At 50.5% G+C, this 21,436-nt stretch overlaps 1 protein-coding gene across 12 annotated transcripts in view; it reads left to right on the forward strand.

The window, feature by feature from the left end:
- The window catches only part of FASTKD5 (FAST kinase domains 5), a 54,276-nt gene extending 40,386 nt beyond the window's left edge, over positions 1–13,890 (forward strand). For 3 of the 12 annotated variants that reach the window (XM_077948013.1, XM_077948008.1, XM_028828265.2), the window contains 2 exons: positions 8,012–8,173; positions 13,188–13,890. In XM_077948013.1, the coding sequence (XP_077804139.1) occupies positions 8,012–8,173; positions 13,188–13,396 (371 nt within the window). In that variant the 3' untranslated portion in view covers positions 13,397–13,890. Of the gene's footprint in view, positions 1–334; positions 634–3,302; positions 3,442–8,011; positions 8,174–9,319; positions 9,695–13,187 lie in introns of those variants that run through there. The other 9 variants (XR_013398528.1, XR_013398527.1, XR_013398530.1 and 6 more) reach the window with 8 other exon arrangements.
- The last annotated feature ends 7,546 nt before the right edge of the window (positions 13,891–21,436 follow it).

The raw sequence follows: 21,436 nt of genomic DNA on the forward strand, positions 1-21,436 counted from the left end.
CTGTGTCTGTGGCCGGGCTCATCCATCTCCTTCCCAAGAGCTCTCGCTCTGCTGCCCTTTGCTTTGTGCTTGGCCAGTTTACATTCCCACGGCTGTGCCTGTGCTGCCTCCTTCCCATTTCCCATCCTGGGGCCCCTCAGCTTTGTCTTCAGATTAGGGACAACCTGGAGCCTTGGAGGGGTTCCATGTGTTCTCGTCTGTTCTCATCTGTTCTCGTCTGTTCCGAAGCTTCAGTCTGCATGTTTCGCTCCTCTGCTGGTGATGGTCCCATGGGCACTATTGCCTTCCTTGGGGTCCCTTTATGTGCCCTGGCCTGGTCAACAGTTTTTCCTAGGTTTGAAGCCTCTGGTCAGAGCTGCTGGGAGGAGAGATGCCAGTCCCTCAAAGCAGAGTATGTCTTCTGGTGCCTTCTTTGTGTTACTCATGCGTCAGTGGGCTCCTCTTGGTGTTGTTTCTGTCACAGAGGTACAAGGATACATTGCATGGAGGTTCTCCGCGCCCCCCCCCGCCCTTGTGGCATGAGGACACAGAAAAGGAAAAAGGACTAGGTTTGTGGGCCTTCCTTTCAGGAGAGGGTTACTGAAGAGAAAAGCCACACTGAAGAAGGTGTACTCAGTAAATGTGTGGACAAATTACAACATTTTCTTTGTGTTTCTTTTCTGTTGTTTTTTCTGTTTTTCTTCTTTATTGCATTTGGCAGGATCCACCAGGTAAAATTCCAACATTCTTTTTTTTTTTTTGAGATGGAGTCTCGCTCTGTTGTCCAGGCTGGAGTGCAGTGGTGTGATCTCGGCTCACTGCAAACTCCACCTTCTGGGTTCATGCCATTCTTCTGCCTCAGCCTCCCGAGAAGCTGGGACTACAGGTGCCCGCCACCATGCCCGGCTAATTTTTTGTATTTTTAGTAGAGACGGGGTTTCACCATGTTAGCCAGGATGGTCTCGATCTCCTGACCTTGTGATCCACCTGCCTCAGCCTCCTAAAGTGCTGGGATTACAGGCGTGAGCCACTGCGCCCGGCCTCTTTTTTTTTTTTTTCTTTTTTTGAGATGGAGTCTTGCTCTGTCACCAGACTGGAGTGCAGTGGCATGATGTCGGCTTACTGCAACCTCCGCCTCCCAGGTTCAAGAACTTCTCCTGCCTCAGCCTCTGGAGTAGCTGGGATTACAGGCGCGTGCCACCAGGCCCAGCTAATTTTTGTATTTTTAGTAGAGAAGGGGTTTCACCATGGAGCCCAGGATGGTCTCGATCTGTTAACCTCGTGATCTGCCTGCGTCGGCCTCCTAAAGTGCTGGGTTCTGTGAGCCACTGCGCCCAGCCTGCAACATTGTTGAGTATGAGATTTAAGGATCCTGGCTTCCTGCCTCTTCCCTGGGGCGTTGCCAGTGATTTCTGGGGCCAGTGATGCTGCTGTCACCTGAGGTGAGTAGCCCTGGTTCACTGAGTGACCTCTGCAGCTGAATGTGTTCAGTGTGAATGCCTCAGCGTAAGCCAGATGTTGGATCTTAGGCTGAGATAGATGTTTTTTTGTTGTTGTTGAGATGGAGTCTCACTCTGTTACCCAGGCTGGAGTGCAATGGTGCGATCTCAGCTCACTGCAACCTCCGCCTCCCAGCTTCAAGCAATTCTCCTGCCTCAGCCTCCCGAGTAGCTGGGATTACAGGCATGTACCACCACACTGGCTAATTTTTTGTATATTTAGTAGAGACAGGGTTTCACCAGGTTGGTCTTGAACTCGACCTCAGGTAATTCACCCACCTTGGCCTCTCAAAGTGCTGGGATTACAGACATGAGCCACCACGCCTGGCCTGAGATAGATGTTTTTATCATGTTAAAGAAGTATTGGTTATCTATTGCTAGGTAATAAATTACCCCAAAACTTACTGGCTTACAGCAACAAACATTCATTGTCTCATAACTTCTGTGGGTCACAAATCCCAGCATAACTTGGCTGAATTCTCTGCTTCAGGGTCTCCCATGGCTGCCATCAAACTGGTGGCCGAGGCTGTGGTCATCTCAAGGATCAACTGGGGAAGCATTTACTTCTAGTCTCACCCGCATGATTGTTTCAAGATTCAGCTCGTTGATGCATTGTTGGACTGAGGCCTCACTTGCTGGTTGGCTGTTGGCCAAAGACTGCCTTCAGTTCTTTGCCACATGGGCCTCTCCATAGGGCAGTGCCCTGTGTGGCAGCTGTGCGTTCCAGAGAGAATGCACAGATGAGGGAAATCCATCTTTTAGAATGTAATATTGAAAGTCACACTCCTCACTTCTATTGTATTCTTATTTTTCCCAAGGTATTTGTTAATTGCTTATTTATAATATCAAGAGAAATGATTTCTTAGCCTCCATCTTCATATTTCTTACTTCGAGAACACAGATCAGTGACAAACTTCTGTGTAATTCAACCCAAAGAATTCCTTCCTTCCTTCCTTCCCTCCTTCCTTCCTTCCTTCCTTCCTTCCTTCCCTCCCTCCCTCCCTCCCTCCTTCCCTCCCTCCCTCCCTCCTTCCCTCCTTCTCTCCCTCCTTCCTTCCTTCCCTCCTTCCTTTCTTGCTTGCTTCCTTCCTTCCTTCCTTCTTTCCCTCCCTCCCTCCCTCCCTCCCTCCGTCCCTCCCTCCCCCCTTCCCTCCTTCCCTCCTTCCTTCATTTCTTCCTTCCTTCCTTCGAGATGGAGTCTCACTGTGTCACTCAGGGTAGAGTGCAGTGGTGTGATCTCAGCTCACTTCAATCTCTGCCTCCCGGGTTCAAGCAATTCTCATGCCTCACCCTCTGGAATAGCTGGGACTACAGGTGCGTACCAACACGCCTGGCTGATTTTTGTATTTTTAGGACAGACACTCTGTCACCCGGCCAAGAAATTCTTTATATTCCAAAATTACTTTGCACTCTGAAAGATACCAGCCTTCCTCATCTTCTCATAATCCTTCATGGAATCATCATTTCTGTAGAAATCTGTGTGTGAGCCGAGTATGGTGGCTCACTCCTGTAATCCCAACACTTTGGGAGGCCGAGGCAGGCGGATCATGAGGTCAAGAGATCGAGACCATCTGGCCAACATGGTAAAACCCCTTCTCTACTAAAAATTAACAAATTAGCTGGGTGTGGTGGTGCATGCCTGTAGTCTCAGCTACTCAGGAGGCTGAGGCAGGAGAATCACTTGAACCCGGGAGGTGGAGGTTGCAGTGAGCTGAGATTGTACCACTGCACTCCAGCCTGGGCAACAGAGCGAGACTCCATCTCAAAAAAAAAAAAAAAAAAAGAAAAAAAAGAGATCTGCCTGTGCCTTCTTTCTTCTTTCAGCTGCAGCAAACTTAGCTGCAACCCCCAGGAACACAACGAATGCACCAACAATATGAAACCTCAGACACCTGGCCAGAGGGCCGCTCATCTGAGGTTTCGTCAAAGCACCGGAAGCCACGGTAGTGGTTGTCCTTGATAGGTATGTCAGCCTCAACACCAGTGTCCTTCCTGCCTGGTGGAGAAATGGATCACTGTGTTATGTTTGTTAGAAGCAAGTCTCTAAGTCCAGCCCACTCAAGGGGAGAGGATACCCAAGAACATGAATAGCAGGAGGTAGGGTTTACCTGGAGACATTTCAGAAACCCTCTTCTACCACTGATTCCTATTTTATTGAGTATTTTTATCCAGGATTGGGGAATCAAACTTTGTTTCATGCTTTTCAGTATCAGTGGAAATTATGTTATTATTATTATTTTTTTTTTTGAGACAGAGTTTCGCTCTTGTTGCCTAGGCTGCAGTGCAGTGGCTCAATCTCAGCTCACTGCAACCTCTGCCTCTCGGGCTCAGGCTATTCTCCCACCTCAGCCTCCTGAGTAGCTGGGATAACAGGCATGCATCACCATACCGGCTAATTTTGTATTTTTAGTAGAGATGGGGTTTCACTATGTTGGCCAGGCTGGTCTCGAACGCCTGACCTCAGGTGATCCACCCACCTCCGCCTTCCAAAGTTCTGGGATTACAGGCTTGAGCCACTGCGCCTGGCCCCTCAGATCTTTTAATGTAATAAAATATGTTAATAGGTTTTCTAATAGTGCACCATTCTTACATTTGTAGAGTAAACTCCATTTGGTCATGAATCTTTTAATGTTAATAGTTTTCTGTTTTGTTTTGTTTTTGTTTTTGTTTTGAGACGGAGTCTCGCTCTTGTCACCCAGGTTGGAGTGCAGTGGTATGCTCTCACCTCACTGCAACCTCTGCCTCCTAGGTTCAAGCTATCCTCCTGCCTCAGTCTCCCAAGTAGCTGGGATTACAGGTGCCTGTCACTACACCCGGCTAGTTTTTTGTTTTTTGTTTTTTTTTTGAGACAGAGTCTCGCTCTGTCACCCAGGCTGGAGTGCAGTGGCCCAGTCTCGGCTCACTGCAAGCTCCGCCTCCCAGGTTCACACCATTCTCCTGCCTCAGCCTCCCAAGTAGCTGGGACTACAGGCATCTGCCACCATGCCCAGCTAATTGTTTTTTGTATTTTTAGTAGAGACGGGGGTTTGCCATGTTGGCTGGGCTGGTCTCAAACTCCTGACCTCAGGACACCCACTCACCTCGGCCTCCCAAAGTGCTGGGATTACAGGCATGAGCCACCGCGCCTGGCCCCTCAGATCTTTTACTGTAGTAAAATACGTAATAGGTTTTCTAATACTGCACCATTCTTACATTCGTAAACTCCATTTGGTCATGAATCTTTTCATGTTAATGGTTGTTTTTTTTTGTTTTGTTTTTGTTTTTGTTTTGAGACAGAGTCTCGCTCTGTCACCCAGGTTGGAGTGCAGTGGTGTGATCTCGGCTCACTGCAACCTCTGCCTCCCAGGTTCAAGCGATTCTGCCGCCTGACCCTCCCAAGTAACTGGGATTACATGCACCTGGCACCACACCTGGCTAGTGTTTTGTATTTTTAGTAGAGACGGGGTTTTGCCACGTTGGCCATGGAACTCCTGATCTCAAGCGATCCGTCTGCCTCAGCCTCCCAAAGTGCTGGGATTACAGGCATGAGCCATAATGCCTGGCGTGTTAATGGTTTCTTTTTTGTTTTGTTTGTTTTTTTTGGAGACAGTCTCTCTGTCGCCTAGGCTGGAATGCAGCAGTGATGCAATCTCTGCTCACTGTGACCTCTGCTGCTGGGATTTAAGTGATTCTCCTGCCTCAGCCTCCTGAGTAGCTAAGACTACAGGTGCATAGCACCATACCCGACTAATTTTTTTTTTTTTTTTTGAGATGGAGTCTCACTCTGGTGCAGTGTCACAATCTCGGCTCACTGCAACCTCCGCCTACCGGATTCAAGTGATTCTCCTGCCCCAGCCTCCCGAGTAGCTGGGATTACAAGCGCTTGCCACCATGCCTGGCTAATTTTTGTATTTGTAGTAGATATAGGGTTTCACCATGTTGGCCAGGCTGGTCTCGAACTCCTGACCTCAGGTGATCCGCCCACCTTGGCCTCCCAAAGTGCTGGAATTACAGGCGTGAGCCCCCTAACCTGGCCAATTTTTTTGTATTTTTTAGTAGGGATGGGGTTTTGCCATGTTGGCCAGGCTGGTCTCGAACTCCTGACCTCAGGTGATCTGCCTGCCTCAGCCTCCCAAAGTGCTGGTGGCTCACAGGCGTGAGCCACCATGCCCAGCCCTGTTAATTTTTTTGTTTGTTTTGGTAGTGACGGAGTCTCACTCTGTCACCCAGGCTGGAGTACACTTGTGCAATCTCAGCTCACTGCAACCTCTGCCTCCTGGATTCTAGCAATTCTCCTGCCTCTGCCTCCCTAGTAGCTGGGACTACAGGCACACGCTGCCACGCCCAGCTACTTTTTTGTATTTTATTAGAGACAGTGTTTCACCATGTTGCCCAGGCTGGTCATGAACTCCTGAGCTCAGGCAATCCACCTGCCTTGGCCTCCCAAAATGCTGGGATTATAGGCATGAGCTACAGTGCCTGGCCCCTGTTAATAGTTTTTAATGGTTCTGTTTGCTAGTGTTAGGATTTTTGTATTCATTAGTGAAGCTGGACTGTAGTTGTGTGTGTGCGTGTGTCATCTTTGGTCAGGTGTTATCAATGTATTTTTTTGTTAAATTTAGAATTTTTTCTTTTCTGTGCTCTGGAACAATTGAATAGTATTGGAGTACCCACTCTGCCTGTCTAGTAGAAGTCCCTGTGATTGTCAGTGCCTGGTGCTTGTGGAGGGTAGCTCTTTGACACCTTTTCTTTCTTTCTCTTTCTTTCTTTTTCTTTCTTTCTTTCTTTCTTTCTTTCTTTCTTTTTTCTTTCTTTCTTTTTCTTTCGTCTCTCTTTTCCTTTCTTTCTTTCTTTTCTTTCTTTCTCTCTCTTTCTTTCTTCCTTTCCTTTCCTTTCCTTTCCCTTCCTTTCCTTTCCTTCCTTTTTTTTTTTTTGAGATGGAGTCTCACTCTGTCGCCCAGGCTGGAGTGCAGTGGTGTGATCTTGGCTCACTGCAACCTCTGCCTCCTGAGTTGAAGCGATTCTCCTGCCTCAGCTTCCTGAGTAGCTGGGATTACAGGCACGCACCACTAATTTTTGTATTTTCAGTAGAGACAGGATTTGGCCATGTTGACCAGGCTGGTCTTGAACTCCTGACCTCAGGTGATCTGCCTGTCTCAGCCTCCCAAAGTACTGGGATTACAGGTGTGAGCCACTGTGCCTGGCCTGGCAGCCTTTTCTTTTTCCTTATGGAAATTATTCTATTTAGAGTTGATCATTCTTTTAGTTTCCTATGTTCTTCTAAAAGACTATGCAAATAGTATGCTTAATGTTTATTTCTGTGTCTTTGGTTTTAAGAGTAAATTCTAGTTAACACGACCTTCAGAAACTCCTGGAAGCATTTGAGATGCAGTGGGGTGGAACAAGGAAAAACGTCATTAGACATCAATGTCAGTTTGTGGAGGTCTCAGTCCTGTTGGCCTTGACAGACTTGGTGACTTAGGACCACGCTGACTAGGGTTCCTTCAAGGCCCTAAACTGATGTCCTGTGTCCTGCTAACAGTGGACAGAAGGTTCCATTCCCCTCTTCTTTGGGACAGCATTGCAAATTTTGCTGCCAGGCAGGTCCCTGGGGCTTTTCTTGGGCAGCTGTCCCCCTATCCCTTTGGCCTTCACCCTCATTCCATGGCTTGGCTTTCTATTGATCCTACACTGAAGTTTCCCTAAATTGTGGCGTGGTCAACGTGGGGTCTTAGTTCTGTTCGGTAATAACTGCTTTGTTTTACTTAACAGGGAAGAGAGGACATGAACACCTAGAAAATGCAGATGAACCCCCCTGGGGGGTGGTGGGGTCCCCAGAAGGGTGGAGTTAGGGAAAGAGAAGACTAAGGCCGCTGGGGAGGGAATGGGGGCCAGGGAGCAGGAGTCCAAAGGTGGCATTTGCTTGCCCCAGTTATTTTCTTGGCCAGCAAGGAGGCCTTTAGAAAGGAGGCTGGGCACGGTGGCTCACGCCTGTAATCCCAGCACTTTGGGAGGCCGAGGCAGGTGGATCACGAGGTCAGGAGATCTGGCCAACATGGTGAAACTCCGTCTCTACTAAAATACAAAACATTAGCCAGGCATGGTGGCGCACGCCTGTAGTCCAAGCTGCTTGGGAGACTGAGACAGGGGGATCGCTTGAACCCAGAAGGCGAAGGTTGCAGTGAGCTGAGATGGCACCCCTGTACTCCTCAGCCTGGGTGACAGACCAAGACTCCGTCTCAAAAAAAAAAAAAAAAAAAAAAAAAAGGAGGGTGCAGTTCTGCAGTTGAGCCACGAGGTGGCTCATGCCTGCCTAGCAGTTTCTCCAGGAGAAGAAAAGCCTGAAGCGGGTGGGATGGGCAGGAACTGCCAGGATTCCTAGGGCTTCACCTCCCGGTGTTCTGTTATAGTCTGCCAGTAGACATTAGAATGGAGTTTCATTACATTGATGTGTGAGATTGGAGGTGCCGTTTTTATAGCCCTCGAAGGACTTGGGGCTGTTCTCTTTTGCGGAGCCTGTCTCTGGATGTTGTGCTGTGCGCATCTCTCGACAGGTCCACTGTCCCACGAGCAGAAGCTGTCACAAAGCTTGGAAATTGCCTTGGCATCCACCCTTGGCTCCATGCCCTCCTTCACGGCACGGCTGACCAGGGGACAGCTCCAGCACCTTGGCACAAGAGGGAGCAGCACTTCCTGGAGGCCTGGCACCGGCTCGGGTAACATGGGCCCCGCCATCTCCTTGGAGCCTTGGAATGGGTGGTCTGTTTTCTGTGTCTGGATGCTGGGCCAAGTCCCTGGGGGCTCTGTGGACCTGCCTGGCCAGCCTCCCCTTTCAGTTCCAACACCCAGCCTGGGAGAGAACCTGTTCTCCTGCCTTTTCCAGGGGTAGTTGAGGGGCTGCCTATGAACTTAAACTCCTCACAAGAAAAGCTTTCTTTAGTCAATCCTTAGTAATTCTGTGGATATAGGGGTTGGCCACCCTCTGCTGTGTTTCCTTGTGAGATCTAATGTTATTTTCTCCTGAGGATTTTTGTTTCTCTTTTTTTTGTTGTTATTTATTTATTTATTTATTGAGGCTGCGTCTTGCTCTGTTGCCCAGGATGGAGTGGCACAGTCTCAGCTCACTGCAACCTCCGCCTCCTGGATTCAAGCTATTCTGCTGCCTCAGCCTCCTGAGTAACTGGGATTACAGGCGCCCACCACCCTGGCTAATTTTTTGTATTTTTAGTAGAGACGGGATTTCACCATGTTGTCCAGGCTGGTCTCGAGCTCCTGACCTTGTGATTCGCCCTCCTCAGCCTCGCAAAGCTCTGAGTGAGCCACCGCGCCTGGCCTTTTTTGTTATTTTTTCTCATCTAGTCTGTCTCCAATCTGACATCCAGGGCACTTTATGTAAATGTAAAGAGAGGTTTGGTTGGGTTTGTTGTCCTCATCCCTTCAGATTAACACTTCCATCAGTGTCTTAGAAAGAGCAGTGGCAGCTTTTGGGCCAATTTTGCCTAAAATGAACCTTGGCCCCTACTGTATGCCAGAATCTATTAGGATACAAAGCAAGAGAAACTGATTGCAGCACGAGGCATTTTTTATGAGATGGAGCCCATGCAACGCCTTCTCTCTTGGCTTTTAGGCTGTTTTGCTGCTTTTCTCCTATCTTCGGTGGTCCCTCTTCAGTTTCCATTGCCAATTGCTTTCTCTACCAGCTCTGGCTCTGGACTCTCTAATCTCAATACTCTCTGTTACCCAAGTGAGAACCCACGTCTCTGGCGACTGCCCATGTTTCCCTGTAGCTTCTGCCTCTCCCTGGAACTAATCCTGCCACCCTGACAGCACTCAGCATCCTCTCTCTTTTTTCTTTTTTTAAGATGGAGTCTTGCTCCTGTTGTCCAGCCTGGAGTGCAATGGCGCAATTTCAGCTTACTGCAGCTTCCGCCTCCTGGGTTCAAGTGATTGTCCTGCCTCAGCCTCCCAAGTAGCTGGAATTACAGGGGCCCACCACCACGCCTAGCTAATTTTTGTATTTTTAGTAGAGATGGGGTTTCACCATGTTGGCCAGGCTGGTTTCGAACTCCTGACCTCAGGTGATCCACCCGCCTCGGCCTCCCAGAGTGCTGGGAATACAGGCGTGAGCCATCGTGCCTGGCCCCAGCATCCTCTCTCAAGGAAACATTCAGACTCTGCACTGCTCACATCTGCCCTCCAGAGCTTTTCCCCCTCACTGTCCCCTTCGTCCCACCTGGGTAAGGGCAGCATCTTCTGTCTTGTAGTGAAGCTTCTAACACAGAAGTCATTCTCCATTTCCTTCAGTGTCCCCATCCTGATATTCTGTTCATTATCAGGTCCTATCCATCCTCCCCCAAGGTAGACCTCAGGTTAGTCCCCTGCTCCCCTTCCTTGGCCCCTGCCCTGGCCGCAGCTCCCGCTGCCTCACCCCAGACTCCTGCAGTAGCTCCTGCTGGTATCCCCCATCCTTGCCTCACTGTGGCTCGTCATCCTCACAGCAGTCGGATCTTTTTATCATGTCAGCCCATCCCTGTGTTCCACTCCTTCAAATCCTTCCATGGCATCCCCTGAACTTAGGATAAAACCTCAACTCCTGCTCCCTCTGAGGTCCTGCCTGCTGGAGCCCCCATGTCTCCTCCTCTGCAGTCTTATCTGAAGCCCACTCTCACTGTGTCTTTTTTTTTTTTTTGAGACAGAGTCTTGCTCTGTTTCACTCCGTTGCCCGGGCTAGAGTACAATGGTGCAATCTCGGCTCACTGCAACCTCCACCTCCACCTCCTGGGTTCAAGCAATCCTCCTGTCTCAGCCCCCACTAGTAGCTGGGATTATAGGCATACACCACCAAGCCCAGCTAGTTTTTTTTGTTTGTTTTTTTTTTTTTTTTTTGTATATTTAGTAAAGACAGTGCTTGGCCATGTTGGCCAGGCTGGTCTCAAACTCCTGACCTCAGGTGTTCCACTTGCCTCAGCTTCCCAAAGTGCTGGGATTACAGGTATGAGCCACTGCACCCAGCCTCACTATGTCTTTTTCTTTTCTTTTCTTTCTTTCTTTCTTTCTTTTTTTTTTTTTTTTTTTGAGACAGAGTCTTACTCTGTCGCCCAGGCTGGAGTACGGTGGCATGATCTCGGCTCACTGCAACCTCTTCCTCCCTGGTTCAAGCAATTCTCCTGTCTCAGCCTCCTAAGTAGCTGGGACTACAGGCGCCCATCAGCATGCCTGGCTAATTTTTGTATTTTTAGTAGAGACGGGGTTTAACCATGTTGGTCAGGCTGGTCTCGAACTCCTGACCTCAGGTGATCCATCCGTCTCGGCCTCCCAAAATGCTGGGATTACAGGCGCGAGCCACCGTGCCTGACCACTGTCTTTTTCTTTAATGGATAGTCTGTTCTTTGTGCTTGTTCTCCTTTCATTCTTCGTGGCTGGCTCCTTTTTATTCTCACAGCTCTTCCTACAGGAGGCCATGTTAGCCCACCCTGTTCAAAGCAAGTCCTCTTTTTTATCCTGTCACTTAATCACCTCAGTTTGCAGTTATATACTTGGGTTTCCAGTCTGCCCAGGGCACAATAATTGTCTTTTCATTGATGATTTTTTTTTCCTGTCACTGAAACTGCCCCTGGGGCTCTGGGCCTCTGAGACCTTTTAATGGGACTTCTGGTCGGTGCTGGGGGGAATTGGGGCCCTCGCATGCTTCTGTGGTGTTGGGGCAGGTATGGTTTTTAAAACTCTGATGAAAAATAAATTCTCATCATGCACTGTGGGTCAGGCAGGTCTCTGAAGCCTCTAGCAGAGCCTGTATGAAAGGGGCACTACTGAAAAGCAGTCAGCTCTTTCCTCCTACTTCCTCCCCTCCCTTCTTTCCCCGCTCTCCCCACCTTCATTCCTCCCTTGCTTCTCTCTCCCTCCTTCCTTTCCCTGTAGAGGTTCAACTTTCCACTCACTGGGGAATTCTTGGCTTGTGTGCATAGGAGAGGTACCCGGTACTTTTATGTTGCTTAATGTTTGGCCCAAAGAAAACACCCACAGCCAGGCCACTCTTTCCTGGCTACAGTTCTCAGGGATGTGGAGGCAGGAACACTTCAGTTCCTGCTCCCCCGTGTAGGGCACCCCTGCCCTCCCTTCTTTGGTGCCTGGTGCCTGAGTGTCGATGTCAGGTCCATTCATGGATGGAGCACTTGCCCTGTGAGGTGCTGTGCCAGGTCCTGAGGCCAGATGAGAAACATGGACATAGTCCTGACCCTCAGGGCCTGCAAAGCCTGGGGAGGAAGCAGGCATCCTACCTTGGAGGCTGAGAAGGGCTAGTGGGCTCTGAAAGCACAGGAAAGGGGCAGTCTGGGGTGGCTTCCTGGAATGAGCGTAGTCTGAGCGAGGTCTCCAGATAAGGACATTCTAGGCAAAGAGAACAGCAAGCACAAAGTGAGGGTGCCAGCAGCGCAGAGTGTGCAGAGAAGTGATTGGAAGCTGCTGGACTCTAAAAGTTGAGACTGGTGTGAAGAGAGGTGAGGAGGCTGGGTGGGCCGTGCAGGGAGTCTTGACTGTCCCAAAAGATGGGAAGCCCCTAAAAGGTAGAAAGCAGAGGCATGGGGTGGTCAAGTTACATAGGTGGGTCATTGGAGGCAGCTTTCAGGACAGATTGAGAGGACAAGCCTGGAGCAGAGTGAATAAGTTAGGAAGAGATGCATTGAGCGGCCTGGATTATGGTGATGAAATGGACAGAGAGAAGGGGGTTTAAGAAACATTTCTGAAGCAAATTGGTTTGAGGTTCCTTTGGGGTCCTCCAGAGAGTAGTGGCTAGGAATGGAGACATGGACCGCAAGGAAGACAGGCAAGCCCATCCCCTGTCACTCTCCAGAGGGACCACGAGGGAAGGAAGAGCCATGGGTGCAGCCTGGTAGGGCATGGCCAGAGCTGCTCACTGTGACCCTCATTCAAGGATACCCTGCAGGAGTTGCGGAAGGAGGGAGAGCCTTCCCAGAGGGCCAGAGCAGCACAGGAGCGGGATTGAGGAGTCAGGAGCAGGGCTGCCAGTAGCAGTGAGGGGTCAGCAGGCTGCAGGGCTGAAGGGAGCAGGAGCCAGGTCCCAGTGGCAGGTGCGCTGCAGCCCTCAGCCCTGTCTCTGCTGACCTCCCTTCTCACACTTCCCCATCCTTGGTACACTGGACTACGTGCTGCTTTTCCTTTTGTTTTTTTTGTTTTTTTTTTTTCCCTTTTTTGTAGAGACAGGATCTCACTATGTTGCCCTGGCTGGTCTCGAACTACTGGCTTCAAGTGATCCTCCTGCCTCAACCTCCCAAAATGCTGGGATTACAGGCGTGAGCCACCCCACTGGCCTGTGTTTTCCTTCTCTTGTCTCCTCTCACATTTCTTGCAGTTTATCTTGTCAGAGTGAGCTGTGCCTTGCTCCAGCCTTGGCCACCTATTGTGGGGGAAAGTATACTTTGCTAGGAGACCAGGAGAAAGGGCCCAGTACTGCCTGCTGCCCTCAGAAGCCAACTCTTCTCAAGCATTTGTAGAGGCACTGAGATTTGGTCAAAGATGATAGAGAAGAGGCCTCCCAAGTTCCTGGGCTCCCTCTCCCGCTTCCACTCCCCTCCCCGATCAGCCTGGGGTGGGCTTGGGAGGGATGAAGCCAGATGCTGCAGCTGCACGGTGGGAAGGCTCTGCCTCTCAGAGCAGCGTGGACCACGGAGCAGCTTTCCTAACCCTGGCCTGTTTTCCTTCCTGATTTACCAGAGCAGCCTGGGAGCATCCCAGGCCCCGAGTGTGCCTCCTGCAAAAGAGTGTTTTCTCCCTACTTCAAAAAGGAGCCGGTGTACCAGCTGCCCTGTGGCCACCTCCTATGCCGACCCTGCCTGGGTGAGAAGCAACGCTCCCTGCCCATGACGTGCACAGCCTGCCAGCGGCTGGTTGCTAGCCAGGACGTGCTACGGGTCCACTTCTGAGTGACTGGCCTCCACTGGAGGAGACCCATCGCTGGGAGGAGCTGAGGGGGAACAGGAGCAGGGCCACCGCACCCCTGAGGTCTGGCCAGGCCCCAGGCACAGAGCTGCCTGCTCCCTCCCGGGGCTCTTCTTCATCACCTCACAGTGTAGCACACTGCTTCTGCGCTGGTGGCAATAGGGCAACAAAGCCATAGGCCGGAGGGCGGGGGGATGTCCCTGCCTTCCCGCCACTCCCCCTGCCTGAGCCCAGGGCCTGCTGGAGCCAGCCCCACCCTAGGCAGGAAGATGCCTGCTGAGGGCCCCCTATGCAGTTCGCATACCCCCCTATCCAGCAGGGCACTGTGGGTGGCTCACCCTAGATTGTGGCCGAGATCTCAGGAGTCTCTGCCTTCAGGGTCACCAAAAGTGGACCTTGGGGGCAGTGGTGGTGTCTGTGGAACGCATGACTCAGCCCCCCAACTGGCAGCCTTAATAAAGCGATGGTTGACGTCTGCTGTGGGCTTCCTCCTGGTGGACTGCCCATCTGTGTCGTCACACTCCTGTCACCCACCTACACCTACACAAGTGGAGCTCACAGGGTAGCTGTGTGCAGTCACTGTAGCCCGCCAGGCTGTCATTCCTGTCGACGGCCTGAATGGACACAAACTGGAATTTTCAGATCTGTCCCCTGCGTGGGGACTCAGAACCCAGGTCTGCAGGTGGGCATACGTGGTGGGAGGGTGAATGGCTCCCTCTGGCCAGTGCCAGCCATGCTCAGCTGGCTCCTGAAACCGCTCCCTGAGGGGGAGCTCAGCATTTCTGTGTGCGGCCGGTTTCAGGAAAAATACTTGTTTATAAGCTGCATCCTTTTTTCAGCCCAACATTTAACTTTATGGAGTCCCAAAGGGAAAATATATCCATATCCCTATGACTTGGTACTCTTACCAGATTCCAGCCACTAGAAGAACCTCAGTGAGAAAACATACCCGCCTTTCCCTGTTCCCTTCTAAGCACGTTTGGGAAGGAGCTGCCTAGGGATGCTTTGTCAAGCTATATTTTACCCTTGAGCTTAGCCGCAGGTCCTGTGAACAGGCTGTGGCTGCACTGCGCTTTCTTTTCCTTTAGGCTGTCCAGGGCTCTAGTCCACACCCAAGACTTTAGAGATCTGGGTTTGGGGTTAGGTTGCTTTTTTTTTTTTTTTCAATTGAGACAGGTTCAGTCTCTGTTGCCCAAGCTTGAGGGCAGTGGTGCAATCATAACTCATTGCAGCCTTGAACTCCTGGGCTTAAGGAATCCTCCCACCTCAGCCTCAGGTAGCAGGAACTATAGGCATGTACCACCATGCCCAGCTAATTTTCTTATTTTTTGTAGAGACAGGGTCTTGCTATGTTGTCCAGACTGGTCTCAAACTCGTGGGCTCAAGCGATCCTCCCAAAGTGCTGAGATTGCAGGTATGAGCCACTTTACCTAGACAAACCTGTATTTTTTTTTGAGTTCCTACATCACTTGTCCACAAAGATGGCTTCAGAGAGGTGGTCACATGCTCCCCTCTGCTTCCCATTGGCACTGGCCTTGATGCAGCCCTCACATGAGATTTGAGGGTCTGCATGAATGGCCTGTGCCGCCCTGGCTGTCGAGGCTCCTGTGTGCCCCTGGCTTTCTGGGTTTGTGCCTCTCCAGAATCTTGCCTTACCCTCTGGTGTGCTTGTGTTCTTAGAAAAGCCCCAGCATGGCTGGGCACGGTGGCTCATGCCTATAATCCCAGCACTTTGGGAGGCCAAGGTGGGTGGATCACTTGAGGTCAGGAGTTCGAGACCAGCCTGGCCAACATGACAAAACCCCATCTCTACTAAAAATACAAAAATTAGCTGGGCATGGTGGTGTGTGCCTGTAATCCCAGCTGCTCGGGGGGCTGAGGCATGAGAATCGCTTGAACCCAGGAGGCAGAGGTTGCAGTGAGCTGAGATGGTGCCACTGCACTCCAGCGTGGATGACAGAGTGAGACTCCTTCTCAAAAAAAAGAAAAAAGCCCCAGCATGTAGCAAAAGCATTTCTTGGTGAGTGTGGGGGCTGGTGATTCCCACCTTCCACCTGTCATGGTCTCAGGGAACAGCCTACTTCCCACCAGCATCTTGACACCTACAGTGTACTCTGGCTGCTGGGAACCCATCTCTCTTGGAGAAATCCTGTCCACCCAACCCCAAGAGCCCTAGCGTGCAGTCAGTGTCAGCACAGCGCTCCCAGATGAGGGCCGGACTGCCTCCCCTTAAACAGCTGTGTTGGAGGTACTGCCCAGACCGCCTGCAGGGCCCCGGGGATCTGCATTTCTAACAGGCTCCTGCCCCCAAGACTGGTCTGGTGGAAAACCCAGCCTGGGAGCCCCTGGAATGGCAGGCCCTGTCCTAGATACAGGTGGAGCCATGCCCAGGAGTTGCATTCGTTTTTCTTATTTGAAAGACTTCCCCCAAAAGGAAGTGGTCTTTTCACTACCCTTGCCAGAAACATGCTAAGCAGCTCTGTTTCTGTCCCCTAGAAAATGGGAATAAAATTTCTTTTGCTGTCACCTGGCTCTGTAGGCAGTGTATTTCTCACTAGAGCCTGGACCCAGGCACAGAACAGCTGTAAACATGCAGAGTTTAGGTCCACAGACGGAGAAGACTCAGGATCCCAGAGCCTTGCTGTGGCCCTGCTGCCCTCCAGGGACCTTCCACCCCCTCCATGACCACAGGGTCCGCGGGCACATGTCTCTTCCCCTTCCTGTGACATTGACTTGATGGCCCTCTGAACGCTGGTCAGGGCCATGGTACCCCTGTGGTTTGGTGGGGGCAAAGGGGCCCAGGCAGCACCAGTCTCCAAATCTCCCAAGGTGCAAAGGTCTACCCTGTGACTCTGCCTGTGGCCATTCTCTGTCCTCACTTGCAGTGGCTGGCTCTCCAGTTGCCCTTCCAGCCCCTGAGTAGGTGGAAGAGAGGCTGGCGTCAGAAAAGAAGTAGATGAACCAAATGGCCAGGAAGAAGAACAGCTGCTCACAACGTTCCATCTTCCTGCAGCTGGGCTGCGAGGCCCCGGAGCATCTGGGGCATGGGGCTTAGTAGCTTCTCCCAGCCCCACACCTGCCTGGCTTCCCCGCTAGCCCTCCAGCTTGAGGCCTCCCAGTGGCTGGGCACTTTTCCATTCCCCAGGAGATGGGCCTTCTGACGCTGGGTTGCTGTAAGTAGGTCTGCAGACAAAGAGTTCTGCCCTGGAGGAAACCGCTTTGCCTGCCTGGCCACCTGCCTGTGGTATTGTGACATTGTGAGGCTGGGCTGGCTGCCATTGTGATGGCCACTGGGGTGGGAAGCTGCTTCAGGCTGGTTTCTCCCCCAGGGCTCCTGTGGGCCTTTGTTGAGCAGGTCCTGGCTTCAGAGCTGGCCCCTCCCCGGGGTAGGCCTGCTGTCACCTCACCTGGCCGCTCAGCGTGCTTGCCAGTGCAGGGTCTTTCCTTACAGTTCTGAATTGGAAGGGGCGTGGCTGGGTTGGAAATTAGTGAAAACTGCACTGTCCAGTAGAGTAGCCCCTAGCCACAGTGGCTATTCAATTAAAAGTAAATGAAATTTTAAACTCAGTTCATTACTCACACCGCCCACAGTTAAAGTGCTTGATACTCATATGAGGTTAGTGGCTACTGGGTTTCAGCCATAATCCCAAAAGACACAGTCCCAAAAGCCATAACCCTGAATGTTGAAATCCCTAAAGATCAAAATCCCTAAAGTATAAAATCCCTGATGTCTAATTGAATCCCAAACCATAAATGACAGATTTGTAATTAGGTACAATCAAGTCTTCTTACATTTGAACTTTTGAGATTGTGATGTTTAGGATTTCAGCCTTCAGGGATTTTGATCTTTTGGGATTTCAACATTCAGGATTATGGTGATTGGGATCCTGTTTTGGGGGTTAGGATCAGCACAGGTGGGTCCTATATTGGACAACACAGATATAGACCATTTCCACCATCACCAAAAGTTCTGGACAGTGCTGGGTCAAAATAAGAGCTTGTTCCCCTTCCCTGTTATGAACTGTCACCTGAGAGAGGAGGAAAGCCCCCCCCCCTCCATGGGGGCAGGAGAACAGAACAATGGGGTACAAAATCAGACAGTTTTTGTTTTCAGTTTTCAGTACATTGAAATGTACCCCATTTCAGGCACCTCTCTGCAAGGGAGGGCGTGCATTACAGCTGCTGGGTGAGAGCTCCACCTGGCTGTAATGCACGCCCTCCCTTGCAGAGAGGTGCCTGAAATGGCTCTGTCTGTGCCAAGAGGTGTGACAAGATCTCCAGCGTGACACGGGACTAAGGGGAGGACATAGGAAGAAGACTTGGAATGGTCAAGTTTATTCCATCAGGGTTTTCACCAATAATAGGATAATGCTACCCTTAACCCAGCTACCAAGTGACAACCACACAAACATCTTGATGTTTTCCCTTCCAATGTTTTTCTGTAAAGAAAAAAATATTTATAGGTATATAGTGTGTGAGGCTGTTGCCTGCTATTTCTAACACTATCTCATGGACATTTGCCTTTGTCATTAGATACTCTTCTATAAAGCTCATTTGTAGGCCGGGCGCGGGGGCTCATGCCTGTAATCCCAGCACTTTGGGTGGCCAAGGCAGGCGGATCACCTGAGGTCAGGAGTTCGAGACCAGCCTGGCTAACATGATGAAACCCAGTCTCTACTAAAAATACAAAAATTAGCCGGCGTGGCGGTGGGTGCCTGTAATCCCAGCTACTCAGGAAGCTGAAGTGGGAGAATCACTTGAACCCAGGAGACAGAGGTTGCAGTAAGCCAAGATGGCACCACTGTACTTCAGCCTGGGTGACAGAGCAAAACTCCGTCTAAAACAAACCAATTCAGATTCAGTAAGGAAAAAGACTGATGGATGTGACTGCCTTAAAAAAAAATCCGCTGTGCATAGTGGCTTACACCTGTACTTCCAGCTCTTTGGGAGGCCAAGGAGGGAGGATCACTTGAGCCTAGGAGTTTGAGACTAGCCTGGGCAACACAGGGAGACCCTGTCTCTACAAAAAATACAAAAATTAGCTGGGCATGGTGGTGCGTGCCTGTAGTCCCAGCCACTCAGGAGGCCGAGGCAGGAGAACCGCTTGAGCTTGGGAAGCAGAGGTTGCAGTGAACCGAGATCGTGCCACTGCACTCCAGTCTGTGTGACAGAGGGAGACTCTGTCTCAAAACAAACCAAAAACCTCTTACATGGCAAAATTCATTAGCAAGTAAAAATAAAAATTACAAGCTGGGAAAATATATTTGCAACCTATGTTAAATGGTTAATATCCATAACATATAGCTTCTAAAAATAACAGGTTCACAAAGAAATACAAATGACTTTTAAACATGTAAACAATGTCCAGCCTCGCTCATAATATGATGAAATAAAGAGGACCATGAAATGCCACTTCTTGCTTAGCAGATTGGCGAAAATCTCCATGTTTGGTCACAATCTGTAGGTGAGACTTTGGGTTAACGGGAGCTGTCATATACTACTGCTGAAAATACAAAGGATACAGTCTTTGCCGGGGAATGTGGCAGTACCTGGGCAAGTCACGTATGCAAGTACCCTTCTACCCAGCCATCCTACATCTAGGAGTCTAGTCCAAAGATCCCCTGGAAAAATATGAAAAGAATTCTAGCCCCACCAGCAGGCAGCCTGGGCACCCAGAGCTGATCTTTACGGGGCTGAGGAGCCATGCCGCCCTCCGTGGAGGCGCCAGCTGTGTCCAGCCTATGGGCCCAGAAGCAAGTGCTTTACACATGCATGATTTTATAAAGGAGATTATAGAGACCTTGGAGGCCATCCATGCATGTTAAAAACTTTTGCATTCAAAAGTGTTAATAAAAGTTTATATATTGGGCCGGGCGCGGTGGCTCAAGCCTGTAATCCCAGCACTTTGGGAGGCCAAGGCGGGCGGATCACGAGGTCAGGAGATCGAGACCATCCTGGCTAACACGGTGAAACCCCGTCTCTACTAAAAAATACAAAAACTAGCCGGGCGAGGTGGCGGGCGCCTGTAGTCCCAGCTACTGGGGAGGCTGAGGCAGGAGAATAGCAGGAACACGGGAGGCGGAGCTTGCAGTGAGCCGAGATCTGGCCACTGCACTCCAGCCTGGGTGACAGAGCAAGACTCTGTCTCCAAAAAAAAAAAAAAAAAAAAAAAAAAAAAGTTTATATATTGAATAAACAATGTCCTAGGCATTGCACTAAATGCCTATGTATTATCTTATTTAATCCCCACTTGGAGTTAGGATGAAACACAGGCTCAGACCACAAGGCGCTCCTCTGACTGCCTACACGACCTACAGAAGTGTCTTCACTTGGTTCCAAATCCACTGTGCGATCCAGAACCAGAGGCACAACGGAGTCTAATTATGGAATAACAACCTCATGACCAGGCTCCAGCACAGCCTTTGAAATTCAGTATAACACCTCTAGGCACAAAAATAAAAGATGCTCCCCCCATAAAGGCTCAGCAGAGTTAGTCACATGTAAATATACGAATCTCCTGGTTGAAATGTGAATGGAAAAGTACTCGTCGTGTGCAGTTCCTGGGAGAGGAGGCACAGACGGGCTCAAGAATGGCCCTATCTGCGACTCAGGGCACTGGGTACTAGGATCCTGTTGAGGTGCGCTGCCTCTTTCCAGAGACCCCGGTGTGGGATACATGTGGCCAAAGAAGATCCAATTTGAAAAAGAAACTAAACTGGGTGTTGGGAAACCTTGTGAGAGTTGGTAACCAAAGGAGGCCTGTGTGGTCCTGGTGGAGTGGGAAGGTGTGAGGGGCAGACAGTGGAACAGGCCCAGGAAGAGGTCAGGAAGCAGAGGCAGGAGTCGGGAGCAAAGCTGGGCTGAGGCCTACAATGTCCTCTAAACTGCTGGAGAGAACTGGGCTTGAAAAGGGAGGGGACAGGGAATCAGCATGGGGAGACAGAGGCACAGGCTGGCCTCCCCGCCCATGATTCTTGATACCCTTCCCTTGGGCCCAGGGCCCAGACACCGGCTCTGACTCAGCGGATGAAATGCAACCCCATGGCTCATTAATTAGGAAGCCTGTAATTAGCCTGTCTCAGAAACCAGGAGCCTCCAGAGAGAGCCCCTCTCACCTGCCTTCCTCCCTCCCGCCCGAAGGATGACATCAAGCTGGGGAGGTCCGGCTCCTGGGACTGAGGAGGGGAAAGCAGAGTGTGAGCAATAGGGGGAATGAAATACCAGGCACGCATGCACGCGTGTCTGCATGCGACAGCCTCTGCGAATTGACCTTCAGTCATGAGATGATGGAAATTATGCTAAGTGGCCTAAACACTAAATGTTTCCTCTACTGAAGAAACCCCAGGGCAGGCTTGGGCGTGGCCCAGGTGGGTCTACAACACCTGCAAAGCTGCGAGCCCCTGCAACTAAGTCTGAGAGTGAAACCGCTTCTGTGACCAGAATGTGGTTGGCACCGCGGTGTGACTCGGCAGTACTGCTTAGATGGCTGCTTTTAGCTGCCTCCCTCACGGATTCCCTGCAGCTCCTTTTGCACCTTTCTCTTCAACCTTGGATTTTTCCACCTTGGAAAAATCTGTTCCAAAGCTTAGTCTCCTTTCCTCCTGGCTTCATGCCACTGTGATTATTTGAAATTATTGGCTGCCAATTATTTGGCCCACTTTCCCAGCCAAAAGTGGGCTCTGTTCCTTCTCTTGACCTTGGAGAGGGTTGTGGCTGCTTCCACCTATAAAGCATGGCAACACTGACCTTCTGTGATTTCTGAGGCTATCATAAAATGCCACATCACTCTGCCCTTGTTTTCTGGAGATTGACTCTTCATCGAAGCCCTGAGCAGCCATTCAATGGCTTCAAGAGTGAATCCAGGCTTGGCGCAGTGGCTCATGCCTGTAATCCCAACACTTTGTGAGGTCAAGACGGGTGGATCACCTGAGGTCAGGAGTTCGAGACCAGCCTGTCCAACATGGTGAAACCCCATCTCTACTAAAAATACAAAAATTAGCTGGGTGAGGTGGTGGGTGCCTAAT

This window comes from Macaca mulatta, chromosome 10, assembly GCF_049350105.2.
Source record: "Macaca mulatta isolate MMU2019108-1 chromosome 10, T2T-MMU8v2.0, whole genome shotgun sequence".
In the NCBI taxonomy this organism is placed as follows: Eukaryota; Metazoa; Chordata; class Mammalia; order Primates; family Cercopithecidae; genus Macaca; species Macaca mulatta.